Source organism: Gobio gobio (genome assembly GCF_949357685.1).
Source record: "Gobio gobio genome assembly, chromosome: 13".
NCBI classification, from domain to species: Eukaryota; Metazoa; Chordata; class Actinopteri; order Cypriniformes; family Gobionidae; genus Gobio; species Gobio gobio.
In genome coordinates, this window is record NC_137106.1 from 48,164,034 (window position 1) to 48,190,528 (window position 26,495).

The window sequence follows — 26,495 nt, forward strand, 5'->3', positions numbered from 1 at the left end:
GGACAGACACTTACCTTCTGCACAGCCTTTGGTGACACATTGACCATTTGCCAGTCTAAGCTCCACCCTGAGGGGTCCAGAAGCCGCTACTGGTGGAGGTGCAGGAACAGTGTTGACCTCCACAACCAGAGCTTCCACAGAAGTAGCAGAGTACCTACACTGGAAGAGGAGCCTAGACAACAAATAGTGAGCTTGTAGCCTTTGTCAAGGATTCATATTTTTTCTAATTAAAAAAAACAACAACAAAAAACCTACTCAAAATGGCTGTCCCTTGTGATGGAACCAAGTGGTCCGACACCCACTTCATACGAGGAGGTCATTCGGTTCTCATACACCACATATCCACCGTCCTCCTGCAAATAATAACTGTTGGCATCCAGGCCATTCTAAGCCATGCAGAACAGAACCACAAGCAGCTACTCACCATCATGCTTGTGCCACATGCAGTGACAGGGAACTGGTATATAGCAAAGGAAGGTGTGGATCCCACAGGACTGCAAGGTGGGTCGTTTCCACCCAGGAGACGGACTGAATCCAGGCTCAAGCGAGGTAGTGTAACATCTCTTGCCACCACTACCACAAACTGACCATCTCTTATACACTGGACAGTCACTGGAACAAGGTACAAGAGCAGGTTATTACTGAGGAGTGGTTTAACATGAAAACCTTAACATTGACTCACTCTTACCTGCCTTCCCATAGAAACACTGCTGTCCATTAAAGCAGCAGTTGATAGCGTCACACTCAGCACCACTGATACCAGGTGGGCCACATTGGATCTGCTCATAATCAGCTACAGCACATTTGTCAAGGGGCTCTGCCTGCGCCACTGGCTGCTTAGACTGAACCTGCTGAGGAAACTTTTGACTAGCTTGTTGTTGAACCTGCTGAGGAAACTGTTGACTAGCTTGTTGTTGAACCTGCTGAGGAAACTGTTGACTAGCTTGTTGTTGAACCTGCTGAGGAAACTGTTGACTAGCTTGTTGTTGAAACTGCTGGGGAAACTGTTGACTAGCTTGTTGTTGAACCTGCTGAGGAAACTGTTGACTAGCTTGTTGTTGAACCTGCTGAGGAAACTGATGACTAGCTTGTTGTTGAACCTGCTGAGGAAACTGATGACTAGCTTGTTGTTGAACCTTCTGAGGAAACTGTTGACTAGCTTGTTGTTGAACCTTCTGAGGAAACTGTTGACTAGCTTGTTGTTGAACCTTCTGAGGAAACTGTTGACTAGGTAGCTGTTGAACCTTCTGAGGAAACTTTTGACTAGCTTGTTGTTGAACCTTCTGAGGAAACTGTTGACTAGCTAGCTGTTGAACCTTCTGAGGAAACTGTTGACTAGCTTGTTGTTGAACCTTCTGAGGAAACTGTTGACTAGCTTGTTGTTGAACCCGCTGGTCAATTTGCTTTAACATCAGAGGATTCTGGGGCAGATTACTCCACTGTGGAACAGCATGACAAAAAGTACAAAACCACACACAAAGTGCCAGAGATTGAACAGCACACCAGCTTCCTGCCATTGTTCAACAACTAGTCACACTGTTGAGATGATGCCCTTTGGTCTTTTTGTATTCTACAGATTTTGGCTAATTAACAATGATCCCTCCCTCTTCATTAAGAGTCATGATTCTCCAGACTTGCCCAAATGGGAGTTTATGCTACCAGAAAATTCTCATCAAAATCATACGCATGTGATGTAGGGGAGTGCGGGGCACAAACTAACGCGGGGTTATGCCAAGTTCACACTGCCCGATTTTAGCCCCGATTTTGACTCGCCGACAGGTTTTGGGAAATCGCAGACAAATGGCTGAAATCATAGGCAAATCGGTGCTTGTGCACGCGAGTGACAATCACGCAGTGTGAATGATCAAAGACGCGATCAGAGAGAATCGCCGATGAGTCGCCGACGCTCGCGAGATATTTGGCATGCTAAATATCTGGACCTGTCGGCGATTCAAACTCCTGCTGTGTGAAATGAGTTCTGACTGAAAAATACATCTGCGATGACCGACAGCCAATGAGAGAGCAAGATACAGGGCAGCGGGAGGTTCGGGGAGGAGTTATAGACCAGAATATCCGTATTTTTAATATATATATATATATATATATTTACAGTTATATCAAGCAGAAACAAAGCACAAACATTTGCTTGACCAGCCGCAGCAGCAGCACACTGCAAAATTATTTATTTACCTCAAACTCTCTTTGCAGAACACAATCCTTGCTCCCCAACCATTTCCTCCACCATAATCTTTTTTCTTTTTCTCCTTTTTGCTGCAAATCAGCGCACAGACAATTTGGATAGCAAGTTTCTGAACTGCAGTCTATATTTTTAATAACAATTCCAGTCTGGCGCAAGAACTCCGGTCTGACGCACGTGTGATCTCGCGTTGTTTCCTTCTCACTTCTTGCGTATGTTTGCTTGTGAAACGTAGTTCGCGGACGGGACAGAGCTGTCGGCGATTTTTCCTTTTGTACAGTCATGCAGTGTGAAACCCTCTGTCGCCGATCCATCGTGCAGTGTGAACACAGCAGTGACTGAATGCTGGCCCAGGTAGTCATGCAGTGTGAAAAGAACTTGTGATCCGACGAGTTTGAAAATCGTGCAGTCTGAACTAGGCTTTAGTTGTAACACACATGGTTTAACACTTTCCACACATGCCAGGATGACGAAACTTAGAAACTTAGTGTATTTACTAGTTGCCATATCAACATTATTTAGAGAAAAAATAGCGGCAAAATTAAATAATCTTTGGAAGATATTACTGAACATTTATTTAACCATGGCAAAAAGTAAATTTCTTACTTAAGTTTATTTTTCATCTCTGTTTTTTGTGTTTATTTAAAACAAGACAAATCTGATATTATTTGAATCTTATATCTGTTATTTAACAGTTGAGATTGTTCTTTAATGTTGATCTAACAGCAGAAGACATGAGCCACGGTTTAAATCCCAGTTGCGCAGGTGGGGTGCGTTGTAACACTGCATTACAATGAGCCCCTATTAGAACTACGCTATTATATTCTATACTTTTATGAATTCTTTTGAGAAAAGGGTGAATAATGACAGAGTCAATGATCAGAAATTATTCATTATCATTATGTTTTTAACTATGCTGTTTAGCTGTATGTAGCCAAAAATCTGTATAATTTTAATCATTACAAATTAAAAAGTTAATAATTGTATTTTATTGACAAAATATTTTAGTTTGTCTTGTATTTTTTGTTATTATATCAGGTAACATTTTAAGCTGTCATTTGGTCATGTTACAATGTGCCCCACCCATGGGGCATGTTGTCACATTTCACTTCCATTCTTTCGGGGTAAATCAAGAAAAAAAGTATACACAGTATTAATGAAACAAAACCACATAATTGTACTAGACATGTGGGGAATTAATGTGAGAAAAAATAAATACTCTGAACCCCAAGTGAATTTACACAAACTGAGACAGTCAAAAAGCGTTAGGTTGTGCCCTGCTCTCCCCTATATTTAATCCAATTAGTCAGATTTGTCATATTGAAGACAAATAAAAAGGTTCATGCTCAGGTTTGCTACTGGAGCTTGCCCAAAGTACTTTGGGTAGATGTTTGGTGCATTCCGCTTTGCTTGTAGACATGCAGAAATATTAACTAGCATTACTACTTTTACAATATCTTTATATGGCAGAAATAGTAATAGTCTGTAGTTCCAAATTTAGCAACACACTCACAAACCTCCCTAAGCACTTCCCCTTGGGGCAATCCCTGTCGCCAGTTTGAAGTGTTCCACAAGTGGACAAGAGAGGTTTATGTGGACAGACCCTCGACTCCTTGATTATGACAGAGGGGACGAATCTACTCATATATACTTTAATTACAAAATAAATGTAACTGTAATCAGTTACTGAGAAAAAAATGTGTAATTAAATTACAGTTACTTATGAAAATGTTAATTATTACAAAGGGGGTTACATCTGAATATTTTCGGTAAAAAGCTAGGATATGTTGAATAATATTAATTGGTTGTTTTGCCTGTGCAGGATGCCTCTTGCCATTTACAGTGGGGGTTTTTTAATATACAATTGCTAGGACCCATTTCTCAATACTTAGGACACTTTTTCAAAACTCTTCACACAGTTCTCCTAACAAACTTTCAGCTCGGCGCAGCAGATAATTTCACATTCAAAATGCACTAAAACTACCAAAACACAATTCTTTCCCCTAGCAAAGGTTTTCAACCAACACACACTTTGTCAATCCCCAAACGGACGAGGCGTTTATACTTGACGCACTCGCCGTTGTACTATTCTGTGAAACGACAGAGGGCGACTCGGAGTAATTGTTCTAGAAACCATCAGGAAACCGCAGTGAGAGAAGTAGAAGAATGTAGCTACACAGGTGACCATATTTATTTTAATAAACTTCACCAAAAAAAAAAAACACACTACAAAAGAATCGTGTAAAACTCAGTAAACCTTGATTGCTAATCATTAATCCGGTGTATGCTTTCGATTTACCCCAAAAGAAAGTGAAATATGACAGCCTGCCCCATAGGTGGGGCACATTAACATGACAGCTTGAGGTTCAGATACAATAAAAACAAGACAAACTAAGTCAAAATACAAATTAACTTTCAAATAAAATAATGCCATTTAATCATTAAAACTATACTGACAAACAGTTATACAGAAGTTAAAAACCATAACTTCTGAACATTGACTGTTATTCTTTCCTCAATAGAATAGTTCTAATAGGGGCACATTGTAACGGTTACAACATGCCCCACCTGTGCAACTGGGATTTAAACCCGTCTAGTATCTTCTGCTGGTTAGAGCAGCATTAGAACTCTCAACTGTTAAACAGATTGGTCTTATTTTCAATAAACGTTTTGTTAAATGTTCAGTGAGCGCGTCCAAATAATTATTAATTGGTGCAGTTTCACTAAATAATGTTGATATGGCAACTAGTAAATACATTAGGTTTCATCATCCCGGCATGTGTGGAAAGTTAAACTGTTACAACTAGCCCCGCGTCAGGTTGTGCACCGCTCCCCACACTAACCTTGAGAAGTTTAAATTCCATACGGAGAAAAATAACAACTTCTGTACCTCTGCAAGTCACATAGCATGCAGCCATAGGGTTTCAGACTAATTGGGACTTGCAAAGGTACAGCCAGTTCCACCACATTTGCAGAATAAGGCACTCTTTCCAGGTCAAAAGCAGTTAAACCAGACATGAAGCAAAGTGAAAAGTCAGATACAAGCAAGGATTGATGTCAGTTTTATTGAGAAACTTTCTTTTGCCCTTGAACAATTACAGGACCAAGTGTTGCCTTGCCTTCCCACTGTACACCTAGAGAGAAGAAAGAGCAAAGTTAGGAGCACTTAAAACATCAAAAGCAAGCTTAAAGCAAGAGCTACCGACCTCCATAAGGAGAAGCAGCAATTCCACCATCAGGACCACATGTTGAGTCACAGCAACCACAAACTTGGTCATTTCCATCAGCAGCAAACCACCTGCAACAAGACAAAGCACTTTCAACATGAGCAAAGAAATTAAATAATAATAATATAATAATAAGTGCAACGTACCCATTGGCAAAGGAACAGGATTTGCGCTGAGCGTCACTGGGTGCAGAAGCAATAGTTGCCTTCAGAACACATGTTATGTAGATCTACAAGGGATGACAGACAAGTCAGAAAACCAAAGCAGATGGGAAGAGAAGTCAAATTAACTCTTGTGGTACATACAGATGGACTGGTGCTCTCCTGGAACATGAATGCCTCCAGCTGGAACTGGATCTTGTCAACCTGGGACCGAGGCATGAAGCGGGAGCTGGAAGCTGTAGCCTTGGCATCCACAAAGCACCTGACGACAAAGTCACCACAAAGAGCAACTCATGAATGTTTAAAAAGAGCAAACAAAACAGTCCTATAACATCAAGAGCCATGACCTTACCCATGATTCTCAATGAAGGAATATCTCGGAAGGGAGTTCACGTCAGGCACTTGAGTGGCCACACAGCTGTCCACAAACACACGCAGAGGCACATGATTGTACTGCTTCACAGATGCCTCGATGTTAATAACACCACCCAGGAAATAGGAGTATGAAGGCCTCTGGTAGGACCAATCGTCTACAAAAGAGAAGGAACACCCTAGGAAGAGCCACATTTGCAAGGTCGAAGGTCCAAAGAAAGTGCACTTACCCAGCATGAGCTTCAGGGAGAACATCAAGACTTCTTCACCAACCTTGGTTGAGGCATAAGGGACCCATGTTGGCCTCAAGGCATCACTGCTTACATTGTGTAGCCTGTGGTTCATGAAAGTACCCATTAAATGGTCTCCCAGTTGCACAAGCAGTGAAAGTCACAGAGGTCACTTACCTTTGATAGTGGCATTGAACGCCAACAATTGCACCATCGGCCCGGGTAATCGGAGTACCTGCAAGAGCCTCAGGGGTGTAGGTAAGAGAGAAGGTGTAGACAAGCTCATCCTCATTCATCTGTAAGAGATTGTAGTTAAAACATCAGTTCCTCATCAAGGTGTAATCATTATTATGAATGAGAGAAAGTGCATTGTGCAATACGGTGGACAAACACTTAAAGCAGGAGAAAACAACTGCAGAGCTTAAAACATGCATTGGTATGAACGGGCCTTAAGAAATGTTATGCCAGCTGCCCTGGCAATGCAAATACAACAGCAGTGTGAACGGACGGTCCTTGAGGAGGACTTTGGATATCCTCAATTTGAACAAACAACCAATTAAGATTTAGGAGTTCTTACCATCTGCACACTGTTGCAGTCCTGTAATTCATACTCAAAGATGAGCACCCTAGACTCAGAGTCCTGACCAACAACAGAACATCCACCTAGAGACAGACCAGTTGGCTGGATCAACTGACCATTGCTAAACAAGTCCTGCTGGACTTCTACAAGAACCCGGTTCTCTCCGCATTGAACCGCTACGCTGCTGGGAGTCACGGGTTGCCTCAACTGGAAGTCCACCGCCAACTCGCTCTGCACCTCGGGAACGACGGGATACCTCCAATCCAAAGGCTTCACTGGACCCTGCAACAGCTGCTTCTCCTGAAGGCCAAAAGGCTCCTGTGCAAGGCCTCGGGAGGCAGGACCCAAAGGACTCTGAAATGGAGAAGCCACTTGCAAAGGATTCCAGAGTTCTGGAGCAGAAAAGGCAGGACTTCTGAAATCTGGATCTGATTTTGGCCCCATGCTTCTTGGACTTTGACTGTGCATCAAACTTCCCCATGCATCAGGCAGATCAAACACAACAATCACAACCACCACTAACACACCTTTCAGAAGCCCCATCCTAGCAAACTTTGACACAAATGCCACAACACACACCAGTGCTTGGCCTAGCCATTTTGTACAGCTTTGAATGAAGGTGGCTCATCCCCTTTTAGTTTAATTGATTGCCTTTGATTCTCCTCTGGACCTGTAGAGTTTATATGCATCTCTGGGACCCACAGCTCTGCACAATTTGTATGTCTCTCTTATCTGACAAATTGAGGGGGACATTTACATGACACCATTTTCAAATAAAACTTTAAATGCATTGTGTTCATTTACACAACAACAGTGCTTTGTGGCCCTTAAAAATGCAAACTTTTAAAAACAGGGTTTCAAAGTTCAAGTTTTTGAAAATGATACCATTATTGTCTCCATGTAAACTACAAAAACATGAATTTGTGAAAACTGTGACATCATGCGCATGCATATTGCGTCTTTAGTCTATAGGCACGTAGTGTTTCTTTGCCAAGTGTCATCGCCATCTACTGGATTCTCTGCAGGGATTCTCCTAGAGATTTAATCAGATCAACATCATATTTGCACAGTCTAATCTAAAGGCCTTGGTGATGTTAAATTGCGAAGATCTTGAGTTTTCCCTGACGGTCGTGTCAGTGGCGGCCTCACAAAGTTCGATGGTTCGCAATAAAACAGGAAGTTGTTGTAAGTCAGGCATACAATGTCCGATCTGCCCCAAACTTCACATGTTTGATAAGAGTCCTGACCTGAAGACATCTACATGCCAATATTCAGTTACAGTCATAGCGCCACCTGCGGGCAACAGGAAATGCCTTGTTTTACATTGTGATTAACTCCTCATTGAGATTTAACTATAACATCATCATATTTGGTCATCATATCAGGCCTTGGTGATGTTAAATTGTGACAAAGGCCTGACAAAGTCTGATGTTTCGCCATGACACAGGAAGCTGTTGTAAGTCAGGCATACAATGTCCGATCTGCCCCAAACTTCAGATGTTTGATAAGAGTCCTAGCCTGAAGACATCTACATATGAGTTTCAGAATTAGGCATGGCAAAATGGCTCGATAGCGCCACCTACAACATTTCAACAAAGTGCCCCTCCCACTACGTTTCACATACAGGTATGAAATTCGGTACACACATGTAACAGCCCAATACCTACAAAAAATCTCCTGGTACAAAATCAACGACACAGAGGGAAGATAGGGAGGGAAGGGCATGAAAAAGTTAATTGAAACAGTCATTCATTTTTGTCCACTTGCCCTCAGCTTCTTATTCTTTAACATCAGCAGTTTATGCAACTGGCCACAGACCTACGTTTTCTCAAATTTTCCACCAAAATGTCTCTAGGAAAAATGTGTGATACAAAGAGCAAGAAGAGTTAACAGGACGAAGACTTAAGGATGGGGCACTAAAAATGGACAAATATAATAGTAGACCCCATTTTGAAATGTTTATTTCACAAACCTAATTCACCAACAGTTAGCTCTTCAAACCAGTTAAATAGAATTAAAATGGGATGCATTTCCTTGATGCCATGGATTGCCTTCCACATTCTGTTTTTAATGGTGCAACAAGCACAGACAGTTAAACAAAGTAGCTTATTGCCCAAATCTACAGAAGCGACATGGTTTAGACCAGTTAACGTCACACTCTGGAGACGGTTTATAGACCCCTTTCATGAGTAAGGTTAAAAGCAACACAAAAAAAACAGGACAAGTTTAAAACATTTTAGAACCCATTTACACCTGTATTTAGCATAGTCCACTTGTGATTGGACTGATAAACGCTTTAGTACCAGGTGTAAACAGGCCCGCAGACAGCAACTCCGGTGTGACACCAGTTAAGGGACTAAACCAGCTTTTATTAAAGCACCAGTCTACTTTTCAATAAACATTGGGGCTAGCCTAAAGAAAAAAGGCTGGTCACAATTTGGGATTTAAAAAAAATAAATAAGACAATGCAGGTTGATACTGATTTCGTTGCAGATGCAATGCTGTACTTGCACGACTTCAGGGGCTTTCAAATAGCATTACCAAAAAACAGAGGGACTTGGCATGCTTGAATAGCAATACAAGCAGTTATGTTAGTCCAGCCATAAAGCCACAAGTTAGAGAGCAAAACAGCAACTTGGCAAATAGGTCAGGTTTGGGCAGAAACTTGGCTTGTTTAGTTCAAGACAAGCATAACCTTGAAGCAAAAAAGGGAACTCCTGTTTAGTAGTGTAGCCCAATAAATCAAACTGAGAACAGTCATGAAAAATCAATACCAAAGAGACAGTGGAGTTAAGAAGTTTATTAAAACTACTAAAGTCACATGACCAGGGTAACTTCTCCACTAGACACCACAGTTTGCCCACTAGAGATGGTCTTGACGTTAGCATCTCTTCCTGGAAAAGAAAATGGTAGAATGGTGAGGCATTTAAAAACCAAATTCTCATGGTTCCTGAAGTCAGTTTACAACAAGCACTCACTTTTCCTAGTGCAGCTTTGCTCACAGGAGCCAGAAGAGGGATGGCACACTGCTGTACTACAGTGGATGAAGATCTAACAGAGGGGGGAAAGGGATAAGCCACAGAAAGAAAAACACCTAATATTAAGGATTCAGGTAAGGCTGCAGAGCATACGGTTTCCTGTAGAGGAGCCAGTGATGCTGGATCCACAAATGTGAACATCTTCACAACAAAGCGCTTGTAGTGGGTTGGGAACTGAAGACCAGAAGATCCAGCCACCGGAACCAATGAGGTCAGGTAACGGTCATCCTGGTAAGGGCATCTGAAAGGTAAAGAGGCAGTCAGAAGTGCCTTACAGCACACTAGATGGATAAAGACTGGCCTTACTCACCCATCGACCAGAAGGTCCCACTGGGGTAGACTGAGTGGACTGGGGGTTGATGTCGCCCAGCAATGTCCAAGCATTAGGACAATGTTGGGGTCGGTCCTCTCCAAAATGCGCACCTCAACATACACAGGCTCCCGCAGGACTTTTGTGACGGGATAATCAGCATCACCGTAGTAGGACGTGTATGCCTCATCCCCTGAGGAAGAAAACCAGCGTTTAACCAGAAACTGCTGCAATCTGGATTTTTAGAAAATACTTGTGCATACTTGGACAGACACTTACCTTCTGCACAGCCTTTGGTGACACATTGACCATTTGCCAGTCTAAGCTCCACCCTGAGGGGTCCAGAAGCCGCTACTGGTGGAGGTGCAGGAACAGTGTTGACCTCCACAACCAGAGCTTCCACAGAAGTAGCAGAGTACCTACACTGGAAGAGGAGCCTAGACAACAAATAGTGAGCTTGTAGCCTTTGTCAAGGATTCATATTTTTTCTAATTAAAAAAAACAACAACAAAAAACCTACTCAAAATGGCTGTCCCTTGTGATGGAACCAAGTGGTCCGACACCCACTTCATACGAGGAGGTCATTCGGTTCTCATACACCACATATCCACCGTCCTCCTGCAAATAATAACTGTTGGCATCCAGGCCATTCTAAGCCATGCAGAACAGAACCACAAGCAGCTACTCACCATCATGCTTGTGCCACATGCAGTGACAGGGAACTGGTATATAGCAAAGGAAGGTGTGGATCCCACAGGACTGCAAGGTGGGTCGTTTCCACCCAGGAGACGGACTGAATCCAGGCTCAAGCGAGGTAGTGTAACATCTCTTGCCACCACTACCACAAACTGACCATCTCTTATACACTGGACAGTCACTGGAACAAGGTACAAGAGCAGGTTATTACTGAGGAGTGGTTTAACATGAAAACCTTAACATTGACTCACTCTTACCTGCCTTCCCATAGAAACACTGCTGTCCATTAAAGCAGCAGTTGATAGCGTCACACTCAGCACCACTGATACCAGGTGGGCCACATTGGATCTGCTCATAATCAGCTACAGCACATTTGTCAAGGGGCTCTGCCTGCGCCACTGGCTGCTTAGACTGAACCTGCTGAGGAAACTTTTGACTAGCTTGTTGTTGAACCTGCTGAGGAAACTGTTGACTAGCTTGTTGTTGAACCTGCTGAGGAAACTGTTGACTAGCTTGTTGTTGAACCTGCTGAGGAAACTGTTGACTAGCTTGTTGTTGAAACTGCTGGGGAAACTGTTGACTAGCTTGTTGTTGAACCTGCTGAGGAAACTGTTGACTAGCTTGTTGTTGAACCTGCTGAGGAAACTGATGACTAGCTTGTTGTTGAACCTGCTGAGGAAACTGATGACTAGCTTGTTGTTGAACCTTCTGAGGAAACTGTTGACTAGCTTGTTGTTGAACCTTCTGAGGAAACTGTTGACTAGCTTGTTGTTGAACCTTCTGAGGAAACTGTTGACTAGGTAGCTGTTGAACCTTCTGAGGAAACTTTTGACTAGCTTGTTGTTGAACCTTCTGAGGAAACTGTTGACTAGCTAGCTGTTGAACCTTCTGAGGAAACTGTTGACTAGCTTGTTGTTGAACCTTCTGAGGAAACTGTTGACTAGCTAGCTGTTGAACCTTCTGAGGAAACTGTTGACTAGCTTGTTGTTGAACCCGCTGGTCAATTTGCTTTAACATCAGAGGATTCTGGGGCAGATTACTCCACTGTGGAACAGCATGACAAAAAGTACAAAACCACACACAAAGTGCCAGAGATTGAACAGCACACCAGCTTCCTGCCATTGTTCAACAACTAGTCACACTGTTGAGATGATGCCCTTTGGTCTTTTTGTATTCTACAGATTTTGGCTAATTAACAATGATCCCTCCCTCTTCATTAAGAGTCATGATTCTCCAGACTTGCCCAAATGGGAGTTTATGCTACCAGAAAATTCTCATCAAAATCATACGCATGTGATGTAGGGGAGTGCGGGGCACAAACTAACGCGGGGTTATGCCAAGTTCACACTGCCCGATTTTAGCCCCGATTTTGACTCGCCGACAGGTTTTGGGAAATCGCAGACAAATGGCTGAAATCATAGGCAAATCGGTGCTTGTGCACGCGAGTGACAATCACGCAGTGTGAATGATCAAAGACGCGATCAGAGAGAATCGCCGATGAGTCGCCGACGCTCGCGAGATATTTGGCATGCTAAATATCTGGACCTGTCGGCGATTCAAACTCCTGCTGTGTGAAATGAGTTCTGACTGAAAAATACATCTGCGATGACCGACAGCCAATGAGAGAGCAAGATACAGGGCAGCGGGAGGTTCGGGGAGGAGTTATAGACCAGAATATCCGTATTTTTAATATATATATATATATATATATTTACAGTTATATCAAGCAGAAACAAAGCACAAACATTTGCTTGACCAGCCGCAGCAGCAGCACACTGCAAAATTATTTATTTACCTCAAACTCTCTTTGCAGAACACAATCCTTGCTCCCCAACCATTTCCTCCACCATAATCTTTTTTCTTTTTCTCCTTTTTGCTGCAAATCAGCGCACAGACAATTTGGATAGCAAGTTTCTGAACTGCAGTCTATATTTTTAATAACAATTCCAGTCTGGCGCAAGAACTCCGGTCTGACGCACGTGTGATCTCGCGTTGTTTCCTTCTCACTTCTTGCGTATGTTTGCTTGTGAAACGTAGTTCGCGGACGGGACAGAGCTGTCGGCGATTTTTCCTTTTGTACAGTCATGCAGTGTGAAACCCTCTGTCGCCGATCCATCGTGCAGTGTGAACACAGCAGTGACTGAATGCTGGCCCAGGTAGTCATGCAGTGTGAAAAGAACTTGTGATCCGACGAGTTTGAAAATCGTGCAGTCTGAACTAGGCTTTAGTTGTAACACACATGGTTTAACACTTTCCACACATGCCAGGATGACGAAACTTAGAAACTTAGTGTATTTACTAGTTGCCATATCAACATTATTTAGAGAAAAAATAGCGGCAAAATTAAATAATCTTTGGAAGATATTACTGAACATTTATTTAACCATGGCAAAAAGTAAATTTCTTACTTAAGTTTATTTTTCATCTCTGTTTTTTGTGTTTATTTAAAACAAGACAAATCTGATATTATTTGAATCTTATATCTGTTATTTAACAGTTGAGATTGTTCTTTAATGTTGATCTAACAGCAGAAGACATGAGCCACGGTTTAAATCCCAGTTGCGCAGGTGGGGTGCGTTGTAACACTGCATTACAATGAGCCCCTATTAGAACTACGCTATTATATTCTATACTTTTATGAATTCTTTTGAGAAAAGGGTGAATAATGACAGAGTCAATGATCAGAAATTATTCATTATCATTATGTTTTTAACTATGCTGTTTAGCTGTATGTAGCCAAAAATCTGTATAATTTTAATCATTACAAATTAAAAAGTTAATAATTGTATTTTATTGACAAAATATTTTAGTTTGTCTTGTATTTTTTGTTATTATATCAGGTAACATTTTAAGCTGTCATTTGGTCATGTTACAATGTGCCCCACCCATGGGGCATGTTGTCACATTTCACTTCCATTCTTTCGGGGTAAATCAAGAAAAAAAGTATACACAGTATTAATGAAACAAAACCACATAATTGTACTAGACATGTGGGGAATTAATGTGAGAAAAAATAAATACTCTGAACCCCAAGTGAATTTACACAAACTGAGACAGTCAAAAAGCGTTAGGTTGTGCCCTGCTCTCCCCTATATTTAATCCAATTAGTCAGATTTGTCATATTGAAGACAAATAAAAAGGTTCATGCTCAGGTTTGCTACTGGAGCTTGCCCAAAGTACTTTGGGTAGATGTTTGGTGCATTCCGCTTTGCTTGTAGACATGCAGAAATATTAACTAGCATTACTACTTTTACAATATCTTTATATGGCAGAAATAGTAATAGTCTGTAGTTCCAAATTTAGCAACACACTCACAAACCTCCCTAAGCACTTCCCCTTGGGGCAATCCCTGTCGCCAGTTTGAAGTGTTCCACAAGTGGACAAGAGAGGTTTATGTGGACAGACCCTCGACTCCTTGATTATGACAGAGGGGACGAATCTACTCATATATACTTTAATTACAAAATAAATGTAACTGTAATCAGTTACTGAGAAAAAAATGTGTAATTAAATTACAGTTACTTATGAAAATGTTAATTATTACAAAGGGGGTTACATCTGAATATTTTCGGTAAAAAGCTAGGATATGTTGAATAATATTAATTGGTTGTTTTGCCTGTGCAGGATGCCTCTTGCCATTTACAGTGGGGGTTTTTTAATATACAATTGCTAGGACCCATTTCTCAATACTTAGGACACTTTTTCAAAACTCTTCACACAGTTCTCCTAACAAACTTTCAGCTCGGCGCAGCAGATAATTTCACATTCAAAATGCACTAAAACTACCAAAACACAATTCTTTCCCCTAGCAAAGGTTTTCAACCAACACACACTTTGTCAATCCCCAAACGGACGAGGCGTTTATACTTGACGCACTCGCCGTTGTACTATTCTGTGAAACGACAGAGGGCGACTCGGAGTAATTGTTCTAGAAACCATCAGGAAACCGCAGTGAGAGAAGTAGAAGAATGTAGCTACACAGGTGACCATATTTATTTTAATAAACTTCACCAAAAAAAAAAAACACACTACAAAAGAATCGTGTAAAACTCAGTAAACCTTGATTGCTAATCATTAATCCGGTGTATGCTTTCGATTTACCCCAAAAGAAAGTGAAATATGACAGCCTGCCCCATAGGTGGGGCACATTAACATGACAGCTTGAGGTTCAGATACAATAAAAACAAGACAAACTAAGTCAAAATACAAATTAACTTTCAAATAAAATAATGCCATTTAATCATTAAAACTATACTGACAAACAGTTATACAGAAGTTAAAAACCATAACTTCTGAACATTGACTGTTATTCTTTCCTCAATAGAATAGTTCTAATAGGGGCACATTGTAACGGTTACAACATGCCCCACCTGTGCAACTGGGATTTAAACCCGTCTAGTATCTTCTGCTGGTTAGAGCAGCATTAGAACTCTCAACTGTTAAACAGATTGGTCTTATTTTCAATAAACGTTTTGTTAAATGTTCAGTGAGCGCGTCCAAATAATTATTAATTGGTGCAGTTTCACTAAATAATGTTGATATGGCAACTAGTAAATACATTAGGTTTCATCATCCCGGCATGTGTGGAAAGTTAAACTGTTACAACTAGCCCCGCGTCAGGTTGTGCACCGCTCCCCACACTAACCTTGAGAAGTTTAAATTCCATACGGAGAAAAATAACAACTTCTGTACCTCTGCAAGTCACATAGCATGCAGCCATAGGGTTTCAGACTAATTGGGACTTGCAAAGGTACAGTCAGTTCCACCACATTTGCAGAATAAGGCACTCTTTCCAGGTCAAAAGCAGTTAAACCAGACATGAAGCAAAGTGAAAAGTCAGATACAAGCAAGGATTGATGTCAGTTTTATTGAGAAACTTTCTTTTGCCCTTGAACAATTACAGGACCAAGTGTTGCCTTGCCTTCCCACTGTACACCTAGAGAGAAGAAAGAGCAAAGTTAGGAGCACTTAAAACATCAAAAGCAAGCTTAAAGCAAGAGCTACCGACCTCCATAAGGAGAAGCAGCAATTCCACCATCAGGACCACATGTTGAGTCACAGCAACCACAAACTTGGTCATTTCCATCAGCAGCAAACCACCTGCAACAAGACAAAGCACTTTCAACATGAGCAAAGAAATTAAATAATAATAATATAATAATAAGTGCAACGTACCCATTGGCAAAGGAACAGGATTTGCGCTGAGCGTCACTGGGTGCAGAAGCAATAGTTGCCTTCAGAACACATGTTATGTAGATCTACAAGGGATGACAGACAAGTCAGAAAACCAAAGCAGATGGGAAGAGAAGTCAAATTAACTCTTGTGGTACATACAGATGGACTGGTGCTCTCCTGGAACATGAATGCCTCCAGCTGGAACTGGATCTTGTCAACCTGGGACCGAGGCATGAAGCGGGAGCTGGAAGCTGTAGCCTTGGCATCCACAAAGCACCTGACGACAAAGTCACCACAAAGAGCAACTCATGAATGTTTAAAAAGAGCAAACAAAACAGTCCTATAACATCAAGAGCCATGACCTTACCCATGATTCTCAATGAAGGAATATCTCGGAAGGGAGTTCACGTCAGGCACTTGAGTGGCCACACAGCTGTCCACAAACACACGCAGAGGCACATGATTGTACTGCTTCACAGATGCCTCGATGTTAATAACACCACCCAGGAAATAGGAGTATGAAGGCCTCTGGTAGGACCAATCGTCTACAAAAGAGAAGGAACACCCTAGGAAGAGCCACATTTGCAAGGTCGAAGGTCCAAAGAAAGTGCACTTACCCAGCATGAGCTTCAGGGAGAACATCAAGACTTCTTCACCAACCTTGGTTGAGGCATAAGGGACCCATGTTGGCCTCAAGGCATCACTGCTTACATTGTGTAGCCTGTGGTTCATGAAAGTACCCATTAAATGGTCTCCCAGTTGCACAAGCAGTGAAAGTCACAGAGGTCACTTACCTTTGATAGTGGCATTGAACGCCAACAATTGCACCATCGGCCCGGGTAATCGGAGTACCTGCAAGAGCCTCAGGGGTGTAGGTAAGAGAGAAGGTGTAGACAAGCTCATCCTCATTCATCTGTAAGAGATTGTAGTTAAAACATCAGTTCCTCATCAAGGTGTAATCATTATTATGAATGAGAGAAAGTGCATTGTGCAATACGGTGGACAAACACTTAAAGCAGGAGAAAACAACTGCAGAGCTTAAAACATGCATTGGTATGAACGGGCCTTAAGAAATGTTATGCCAGCTGCCCTGGCAATGCAAATACAACAGCAGTGTGAACGGACGGTCCTTGAGGAGGACTTTGGATATCCTCAATTTGAACAAACAACCAATTAAGATTTAGGAGTTCTTACCATCTGCACACTGTTGCAGTCCTGTAATTCATACTCAAAGATGAGCACCCTAGACTCAGAGTCCTGACCAACAACAGAACATCCACCTAGAGACAGACCAGTTGGCTGGATCAACTGACCATTGCTAAACAAGTCCTGCTGGACTTCTACAAGAACCCGGTTCTCTCCGCATTGAACCGCTACGCTGCTGGGAGTCACGGGTTGCCTCAACTGGAAGTCCACCGCCAACTCGCTCTGCACCTCGGGAACGACGGGATACCTCCAATCCAAAGGCTTCACTGGACCCTGCAACAGCTGCTTCTCCTGAAGGCCAAAAGGCTCCTGTGCAAGGCCTCGGGAGGCAGGACCCAAAGGACTCTGAAATGGAGAAGCCACTTGCAAAGGATTCCAGAGTTCTGGAGCAGAAAAGGCAGGACTTCTGAAATCTGGATCTGATTTTGGCCCCATGCTTCTTGGACTTTGACTGTGCATCAAACTTCCCCATGCATCAGGCAGATCAAACACAACAATCACAACCACCACTAACACACCTTTCAGAAGCCCCATCCTAGCAAACTTTGACACAAATGCCACAACACACACCAGTGCTTGGCCTAGCCATTTTGTACAGCTTTGAATGAAGGTGGCTCATCCCCTTTTAGTTTAATTGATTGCCTTTGATTCTCCTCTGGACCTGTAGAGTTTATATGCATCTCTGGGACCCACAGCTCTGCACAATTTGTATGTCTCTCTTATCTGACAAATTGAGGGGGACATTTACATGACACCATTTTCAAATAAAACTTTAAATGCATTGTGTTCATTTACACAACAACAGTGCTTTGTGGCCCTTAAAAATGCAAACTTTTAAAAACAGGGTTTCAAAGTTCAAGTTTTTGAAAATGATACCATTATTGTCTCCATGTAAACTACAAAAACATGAATTTGTGAAAACTGTGACATCATGCGCATGCATATTGCGTCTTTAGTCTATAGGCACGTAGTGTTTCTTTGCCAAGTGTCATCGCCATCTACTGGATTCTCTGCAGGGATTCTCCTAGAGATTTAATCAGATCAACATCATATTTGCACAGTCTAATCTAAAGGCCTTGGTGATGTTAAATTGCGAAGATCTTGAGTTTTCCCTGACGGTCGTGTCAGTGGCGGCCTCACAAAGTTCGATGGTTCGCAATAAAACAGGAAGTTGTTGTAACTCGGGCATACAATTTCCGATCTGCCCCAAACTTCACATGTTTGATAAGAGTCCTGACCTGAAGACATCTACATGCCAATATTCAGTTACAGTCATAGCGCCACCTGCGGGCAACAGGAAATGCCTTGTTTTACATTGTGATTAACTCCTCATTGAGATTTAACTATAACATCATCATATTTGGTCATCATATCAGGCCTTGGTGATGTTAAATTGTGACAAAGGCCTGACAAAGTCTGATGTTTCGCCATGACACAGGAAGCTGTTGTAAGTCAGGCATACAATGTCCGATCTGCCCCAAACTTCAGATGTTTGATAAGAGTCCTAGCCTGAAGACATCTACATATGAGTTTCAGAATTAGGCATGGCAAAATGGCTCGATAGCGCCACCTACAACATTTCAACAAAGTGCCCCTCCCACTACGTTTCACATACAGGTATGAAATTCGGTACACACATGTAACAGCCCAATACCTACAAAAAATCTCCTGGTACAAAATCAACGACACAGAGGGAAGATAGGGAGGGAAGGGCATGAAAAAGTTAATTGAAACAGTCATTCATTTTTGTCCACTTGCCCTCAGCTTCTTATTCTTTAACATCAGCAGTTTATGCAACTGGCCACAGACCTACGTTTTCTCAAATTTTCCACCAAAATGTCTCTAGGAAAAATGTGTGATACAAAGAGCAAGAAGAGTTAACAGGACGAAGACTTAAGGATGGGGCACTAAAAATGGACAAATATAATAGTAGACCCCATTTTGAAATGTTTATTTCACAAACCTAATTCACCAACAGTTAGCTCTTCAAACCAGTTAAATAGAATTAAAATGGGATGCATTTCCTTGATGCCATGGATTGCCTTCCACATTCTGTTTTTAATGGTGCAACAAGCACAGACAGTTAAACAAAGTAGCTTATTGCCCAAATCTACAGAAGCGACATGGTTTAGACCAGTTAACGTCACACTCTGGAGACGGTTTATAGACCCCTTTCATGAGTAAGGTTAAAAGCAACACAAAAAAAACAGGACAAGTTTAAAACATTTTAGAACCCATTTACACCTGTATTTAGCATAGTCCACTTGTGATTGGACTGATAAACGCTTTAGTACCAGGTGTAAACAGGCCCGCAGACAGCAACTCCGGTGTGACACACCAGTTAAGGGACTAAACCAGCTTTTATTAAAGCACCAGTCTACTTTTCAATAAACATTGGGGCTAGCCTAAAGAAAAAAGGCTGGTCACAATTTGGGATTTAAAAAAAATAAATAAGACAATGCAGGTTGATACTGATTTCGTTGCAGATGCAATGCTGTACTTGCACGACTTCAGGGGCTTTCAAATAGCATTACCAAAAAACAGAGGGACTTGGCATGCTTGAATAGCAATACAAGCAGTTATGTTAGTCCAGCCATAAAGCCACAAGTTAGAGAGCAAAACAGCAACTTGGCAAATAGGTCAGGTTTGGGCAGAAACTTGGCTTGTTTAGTTCAAGACAAGCATAACCTTGAAGCAAAAAAGGGAACTCCTGTTTAGTAGTGTAGCCCAATAAATCAAACTGAGAACAGTCATGAAAAATCAATACCAAAGAGACAGTGGAGTTAAGAAGTTTATTAAAACTACTAAAGTCACATGACCAGGGTAACTTCTCCACTAGACACCACAGTTTGCCCACTAGAGATGGTCTTGACGTTAGCATCTCTTCCTGGAAAAGAAAATGGTAGAATGGTGAGGCATTTAAAAACCAAATTCTCATGGTTCCTGAAGTCAGTTTACAACAAGCACTCACTTTTCCTAGTGCAGCTTTGCTCACAGGAGCCAGAAGAGGGATGGCACACTGCTGTACTACAGTGGATGAAGATCTAACAGAGGGGGGAAAGGGATAAGCCACAGAAAGAAAAACACCTAATATTAAGGATTCAGGTAAGGCTGCAGAGCATACGGTTTCCTGTAGAGGAGCCAGTGATGCTGGATCCACAAATGTGAACATCTTCACAACAAAGCGCTTGTAGTGGGTTGGGAACTGAAGACCAGAAGATCCAGCCACCGGAACCAATGAGGTCAGGTAACGGTCATCCTGGTAAGGGCATCTGAAAGGTAAAGAGGCAGTCAGAAGTGCCTTACAGCACACTAGATGGATAAAGACTGGCCTTACTCACCCATCGACCAGAAGGTCCCACTGGGGTAGACTGAGTGGACTGGGGGTTGATGTCGCCCAGCAATGTCCAAGCATTAGGACAATGTTGGGGTCGGTCCTCTCCAAAATGCGCACCTCAACATACACAGGCTCCCGCAGGACTTTTGTGACGGGATAATCAGCATCACCGTAGTAGGACGTGTATGCCTCATCCCCTGAGGAAGAAAACCAGCGTTTAACCAGAAACTGCTGCAATCTGGATTTTTAGAAAATACTTGTGCATACTTGGACAGACACTTACCTTCTGCACAGCCTTTGGTGACACATTGACCATTTGCCAGTCTAAGCTCCACCCTGAGGGGTCCAGAAGCCGCTACTGGTGGAGGTGCAGGAACAGTGTTGACCTCCACAACCAGAGCTTCCACAGAAGTAGCAGAGTACCTACACTGGAAGAGGAGCCTAGACAACAAATAGTGAGCTTGTAGCCTTTGTCAAGGATTCATATTTTTTCTAATTAAAAAAAACAACAACAAAAAACCTACTCAAAATGGCTGTCCCTTGTGATGGAACCAAGTGGTCCGACACCCACTTCATACGAGGAGGTCATTCGGTTCTCATACACCACATATCCACCGTCCTCCTGCAAATAATAACTGTTGGCATCCAGGCCATTCTAAGCCATGCAGAACAGAACCACAAGCAGCTACTCACCATCATGCTTGTGCCACATGCAGTGACAGGGAACTGGTATATAGCAAAGGAAGGTGTGGATCCCACAGGACTGCAAGGTGGGTCGTTTCCACCCAGGAGACGGACTGAATCCAGGCTCAAGCGAGGTAGTGTAACATCTCTTGCCACCACTACCACAAACTGACCATCTCTTATACACTGGACAGTCACTGGAACAAGGTACAAGAGCAGGTTATTACTGAGGAGTGGTTTAACATGAAAACCTTAACATTGACTCACTCTTACCTGCCTTCCCATAGAAACACTGCTGTCCATTAAAGCAGCAGTTGATAGCGTCACACTCAGCACCACTGATACCAGGTGGGCCACATTGGATCTGCTCATAATCAGCTACAGCACATTTGTCAAGGGGCTCTGCCTGCGCCACTGGCTGCTTAGACTGAACCTGCTGAGGAAACTTTTGACTAGCTTGTTGTTGAACCTGCTGAGGAAACTGTTGACTAGCTTGTTGTTGAACCTGCTGAGGAAACTGTTGACTAGCTTGTTGTTGAACCTGCTGAGGAAACTGTTGACTAGCTTGTTGTTGAAACTGCTGGGGAAACTGTTGACTAGCTTGTTGTTGAACCTGCTGAGGAAACTGTTGACTAGCTTGTTGTTGAACCTGCTGAGGAAACTGATGACTAGCTTGTTGTTGAACCTGCTGAGGAAACTGATGACTAGCTTGTTGTTGAACCTTCTGAGGAAACTGTTGACTAGCTTGTTGTTGAACCTTCTGAGGAAACTGTTGACTAGGTAGCTGTTGAACCTTCTGAGGAAACTTTTGACTAGCTTGTTGTTGAACCTTCTGAGGAAACTGTTGACTAGCTAGCTGTTGAACCTTCTGAGGAAACTGTTGACTAGCTTGTTGTTGAACCTTCTGAGGAAACTGTTGACTAGCTAGCTGTTGAACCTTCTGAGGAAACTGTTGACTAGCTTGTTGTTGAACCCGCTGGTCAATTTGCTTTAACATCAGAGGATTCTGTGGCAGATTACTCCACTGTGGAACAGCATGACAAAAAGTACAAAACCACACACAAAGTGCCAGAGATTGAACAGCACACCAGCTTCCTGCCATTGTTCAACAACTAGTCACACTGTTGAGATGATGCCCTTTGGTCTTTTTGTATTCTACAGATTTTGGCTAATTAACAATGATCCCTCCCTCTTCATTAAGAGTCATGATTCTCCAGACTTGCCCAAATGGGAGTTTATGCTACCAGAAAATTCTCATCAAAATCATACGCATGTGATGTAGGGGAGTGCGGGGCACAAACTAACGCGGGGTTATGCCAAGTTCACACTGCCCGATTTTAGCCCCGATTTTGACTCGCCGACAGGTTTTGGGAAATCGCAGACAAATGGCTGAAATCATAGGCAAATCGGTGCTTGTGCACGCGAGTGACAATCACGCAGTGTGAATGATCAAAGACGCGATCAGAGAGAATCGCCGATGAGTCGCCGACGCTCGCGAGATATTTGGCATGCTAAATATCTGGACCTGTCGGCGATTCAAACTCCTGCTGTGTGAAATGAGTTCTGACTGAAAAATACATCTGCGATGACCGACAGCCAATGAGAGAGCAAGATACAGGGCAGCGGGAGGTTCGGGGAGGAGTTATAGACCAGAATATCCGTATTTTTAATATATATATATATATATATATTTACAGTTATATCAAGCAGAAACAAAGCACAAACATTTGCTTGACCAGCCGCAGCAGCAGCACACTGCAAAATTATTTATTTACCTCAAACTCTCTTTGCAGAACACAATCCTTGCTCCCCAACCATTTCCTCCACCATAATCTTTTTTCTTTTTCTCCTTTTTGCTGCAAATCAGCGCACAGACAATTTGGATAGCAAGTTTCTGAACTGCAGTCTATATTTTTAATAACAATTCCAGTCTGGCGCAAGAACTCCGGTCTGACGCACGTGTGATCTCGCGTTGTTTCCTTCTCACTTCTTGCGTATGTTTGCTTGTGAAACGTAGTTCGCGGACGGGACAGAGCTGTCGGCGATTTTTCCTTTTGTACAGTCATGCAGTGTGAAACCCTCTGTCGCCGATCCATCGTGCAGTGTGAACACAGCAGTGACTGAATGCTGGCCCAGGTAGTCATGCAGTGTGAAAAGAACTTGTGATCCGACGAGTTTGAAAATCGTGCAGTCTGAACTAGGCTTTAGTTGTAACACACATGGTTTAACACTTTCCACACATGCCAGGATGACGAAACTTAGAAACTTAGTGTATTTACTAGTTGCCATATCAACATTATTTAGAGAAAAAATAGCGGCAAAATTAAATAATCTTTGGAAGATATTACTGAACATTTATTTAACCATGGCAAAAAGTAAATTTCTTACTTAAGTTTATTTTTCATCTCTGTTTTTTGTGTTTATTTAAAACAAGACAAATCTGATATTATTTGAATCTTATATCTGTTATTTAACAGTTGAGATTGTTCTTTAATGTTGATCTAACAGCAGAAGACATGAGCCACGGTTTAAATCCCAGTTGCGCAGGTGGGGTGCGTTGTAACACTGCATTACAATGAGCCCCTATTAGAACTACGCTATTATATTCTATACTTTTATGAATTCTTTTGAGAAAAGGGTGAATAATGACAGAGTCAATGATCAGAAATTATTCATTATCATTATGTTTTTAACTATGCTGTTTAGCTGTATGTAGCCAAAAATCTGTATAATTTTAATCATTACAAATTAAAAAGTTAATAATTGTATTTTATTGACAAAATATTTTAGTTTGTCTTGTATTTTTTGTTATTATATCAGGTAACATTTTAAGCTGTCATTTGGTCATGTTACAATGTGCCCCACCCATGGGGCATGTTGTCACATTTCACTTCCATTCTTTCGGGGTAAATCAAGAAAAAAAGTATACACAGTATTAATGAAACAAAACCACATAATTGTACTAGACATGTGGGGAATTAATGTGAGAAAAAATAAATACTCTGAACCCCAAGTGAATTTACACAAACTGAGACAGTCAAAAAGCGTTAGGTTGTGCCCTGCTCTCCCCTATATTTAATCCAATTAGTCAGATTTGTCATATTGAAGACAAATAAAAAGGTTCATGCTCAGGTTTGCTACTGGAGCTTGCCCAAAGTACTTTGGGTAGATGTTTGGTGCATTCCGCTTTGCTTGTAGACATGCAGAAATATTAACTAGCATTACTACTTTTACAATATCTTTATATGGCAGAAATAGTAATAGTCTGTAGTTCCAAATTTAGCAACACACTCACAAACCTCCCTAAGCACTTCCCCTTGGGGCAATCCCTGTCGCCAGTTTGAAGTGTTCCACAAGTGGACAAGAGAGGTTTATGTGGACAGACCCTCGACTCCTTGATTATGACAGAGGGGACGAATCTACTCATATATACTTTAATTACAAAATAAATGTAACTGTAATCAGTTACTGAGAAAAAAATGTGTAATTAAATTACAGTTACTTATGAAAATGTTAATTATTACAAAGGGGGTTACATCTGAATATTTTCGGTAAAAAGCTAGGATATGTTGAATAATATTAATTGGTTGTTTTGCCTGTGCAGGATGCCTCTTGCCATTTACAGTGGGGGTTTTTTAATATACAATTGCTAGGACCCATTTCTCAATACTTAGGACACTTTTTCAAAACTCTTCACACAGTTCTCCTAACAAACTTTCAGCTCGGCGCAGCAGATAATTTCACATTCAAAATGCACTAAAACTACCAAAACACAATTCTTTCCCCTAGCAAAGGTTTTCAACCAACACACACTTTGTCAATCCCCAAACGGACGAGGCGTTTATACTTGACGCACTCGCCGTTGTACTATTCTGTGAAACGACAGAGGGCGACTCGGAGTAATTGTTCTAGAAACCATCAGGAAACCGCAGTGAGAGAAGTAGAAGAATGTAGCTACACAGGTGACCATATTTATTTTAATAAACTTCACCAAAAAAAAAAAACACACTACAAAAGAATCGTGTAAAACTCAGTAAACCTTGATTGCTAATCATTAATCCGGTGTATGCTTTCGATTTACCCCAAAAGAAAGTGAAATATGACAGCCTGCCCCATAGGTGGGGCACATTAACATGACAGCTTGAGGTTCAGATACAATAAAAACAAGACAAACTAAGTCAAAATACAAATTAACTTTCAAATAAAATAATGCCATTTAATCATTAAAACTATACTGACAAACAGTTATACAGAAGTTAAAAACCATAACTTCTGAACATTGACTGTTATTCTTTCCTCAATAGAATAGTTCTAATAGGGGCACATTGTAACGGTTACAACATGCCCCACCTGTGCAACTGGGATTTAAACCCGTCTAGTATCTTCTGCTGGTTAGAGCAGCATTAGAACTCTCAACTGTTAAACAGATTGGTCTTATTTTCAATAAACGTTTTGTTAAATGTTCAGTGAGCGCGTCCAAATAATTATTAATTGGTGCAGTTTCACTAAATAATGTTGATATGGCAACTAGTAAATACATTAGGTTTCATCATCCCGGCATGTGTGGAAAGTTAAACTGTTACAACTAGCCCCGCGTCAGGTTGTGCACCGCTCCCCACACTAACCTTGAGAAGTTTAAATTCCATACGGAGAAAAATAACAACTTCTGTACCTCTGCAAGTCACATAGCATGCAGCCATAGGGTTTCAGACTAATTGGGACTTGCAAAGGTACAGTCAGTTCCACCACATTTGCAGAATAAGGCACTCTTTCCAGGTCAAAAGCAGTTAAACCAGACATGAAGCAAAGTGAAAAGTCAGATACAAGCAAGGATTGATGTCAGTTTTATTGAGAAACTTTCTTTTGCCCTTGAACAATTACAGGACCAAGTGTTGCCTTGCCTTCCCACTGTACACCTAGAGAGAAGAAAGAGCAAAGTTAGGAGCACTTAAAACATCAAAAGCAAGCTTAAAGCAAGAGCTACCGACCTCCATAAGGAGAAGCAGCAATTCCACCATCAGGACCACATGTTGAGTCACAGCAACCACAAACTTGGTCATTTCCATCAGCAGCAAACCACCTGCAACAAGACAAAGCACTTTCAACATGAGCAAAGAAATTAAATAATAATAATATAATAATAAGTGCAACGTACCCATTGGCAAAGGAACAGGATTTGCGCTGAGCGTCACTGGGTGCAGAAGCAATAGTTGCCTTCAGAACACATGTTATGTAGATCTACAAGGGATGACAGACAAGTCAGAAAACCAAAGCAGATGGGA

The 26,495-nt window shown here is 41.7% G+C and overlaps 1 protein-coding gene across 1 annotated transcript in view; it reads right to left on the reverse strand.

Annotated features, from left to right (window-relative positions):
- LOC307136039 (uncharacterized protein) overlaps positions 1–26,495 on the reverse strand; it is a gene marked incomplete at both ends in the record, with an annotated part of 141,752 nt that overhangs the window by 53,502 nt on the left and 61,755 nt on the right. Inside the window, 18 exons of the mRNA XM_079832785.1 lie at positions 15–172; positions 256–353; positions 425–612; positions 689–793; positions 9,746–9,818; positions 9,899–10,046; positions 10,116–10,308; positions 10,395–10,552; positions 10,636–10,733; positions 10,805–10,992; positions 11,069–11,173; positions 20,164–20,236; positions 20,317–20,464; positions 20,534–20,726; positions 20,813–20,970; positions 21,054–21,151; positions 21,223–21,410; positions 21,487–21,591. Of these exons, the coding sequence (XP_079688911.1) occupies positions 15–172; positions 256–353; positions 425–612; positions 689–793; positions 9,746–9,818; positions 9,899–10,046; positions 10,116–10,308; positions 10,395–10,552; positions 10,636–10,733; positions 10,805–10,992; positions 11,069–11,173; positions 20,164–20,236; positions 20,317–20,464; positions 20,534–20,726; positions 20,813–20,970; positions 21,054–21,151; positions 21,223–21,410; positions 21,487–21,591 (2,475 nt within the window). The remainder of the gene's footprint in view (positions 1–14; positions 173–255; positions 354–424; positions 613–688; positions 794–9,745; positions 9,819–9,898; positions 10,047–10,115; positions 10,309–10,394; positions 10,553–10,635; positions 10,734–10,804; positions 10,993–11,068; positions 11,174–20,163; positions 20,237–20,316; positions 20,465–20,533; positions 20,727–20,812; positions 20,971–21,053; positions 21,152–21,222; positions 21,411–21,486; positions 21,592–26,495) is intronic.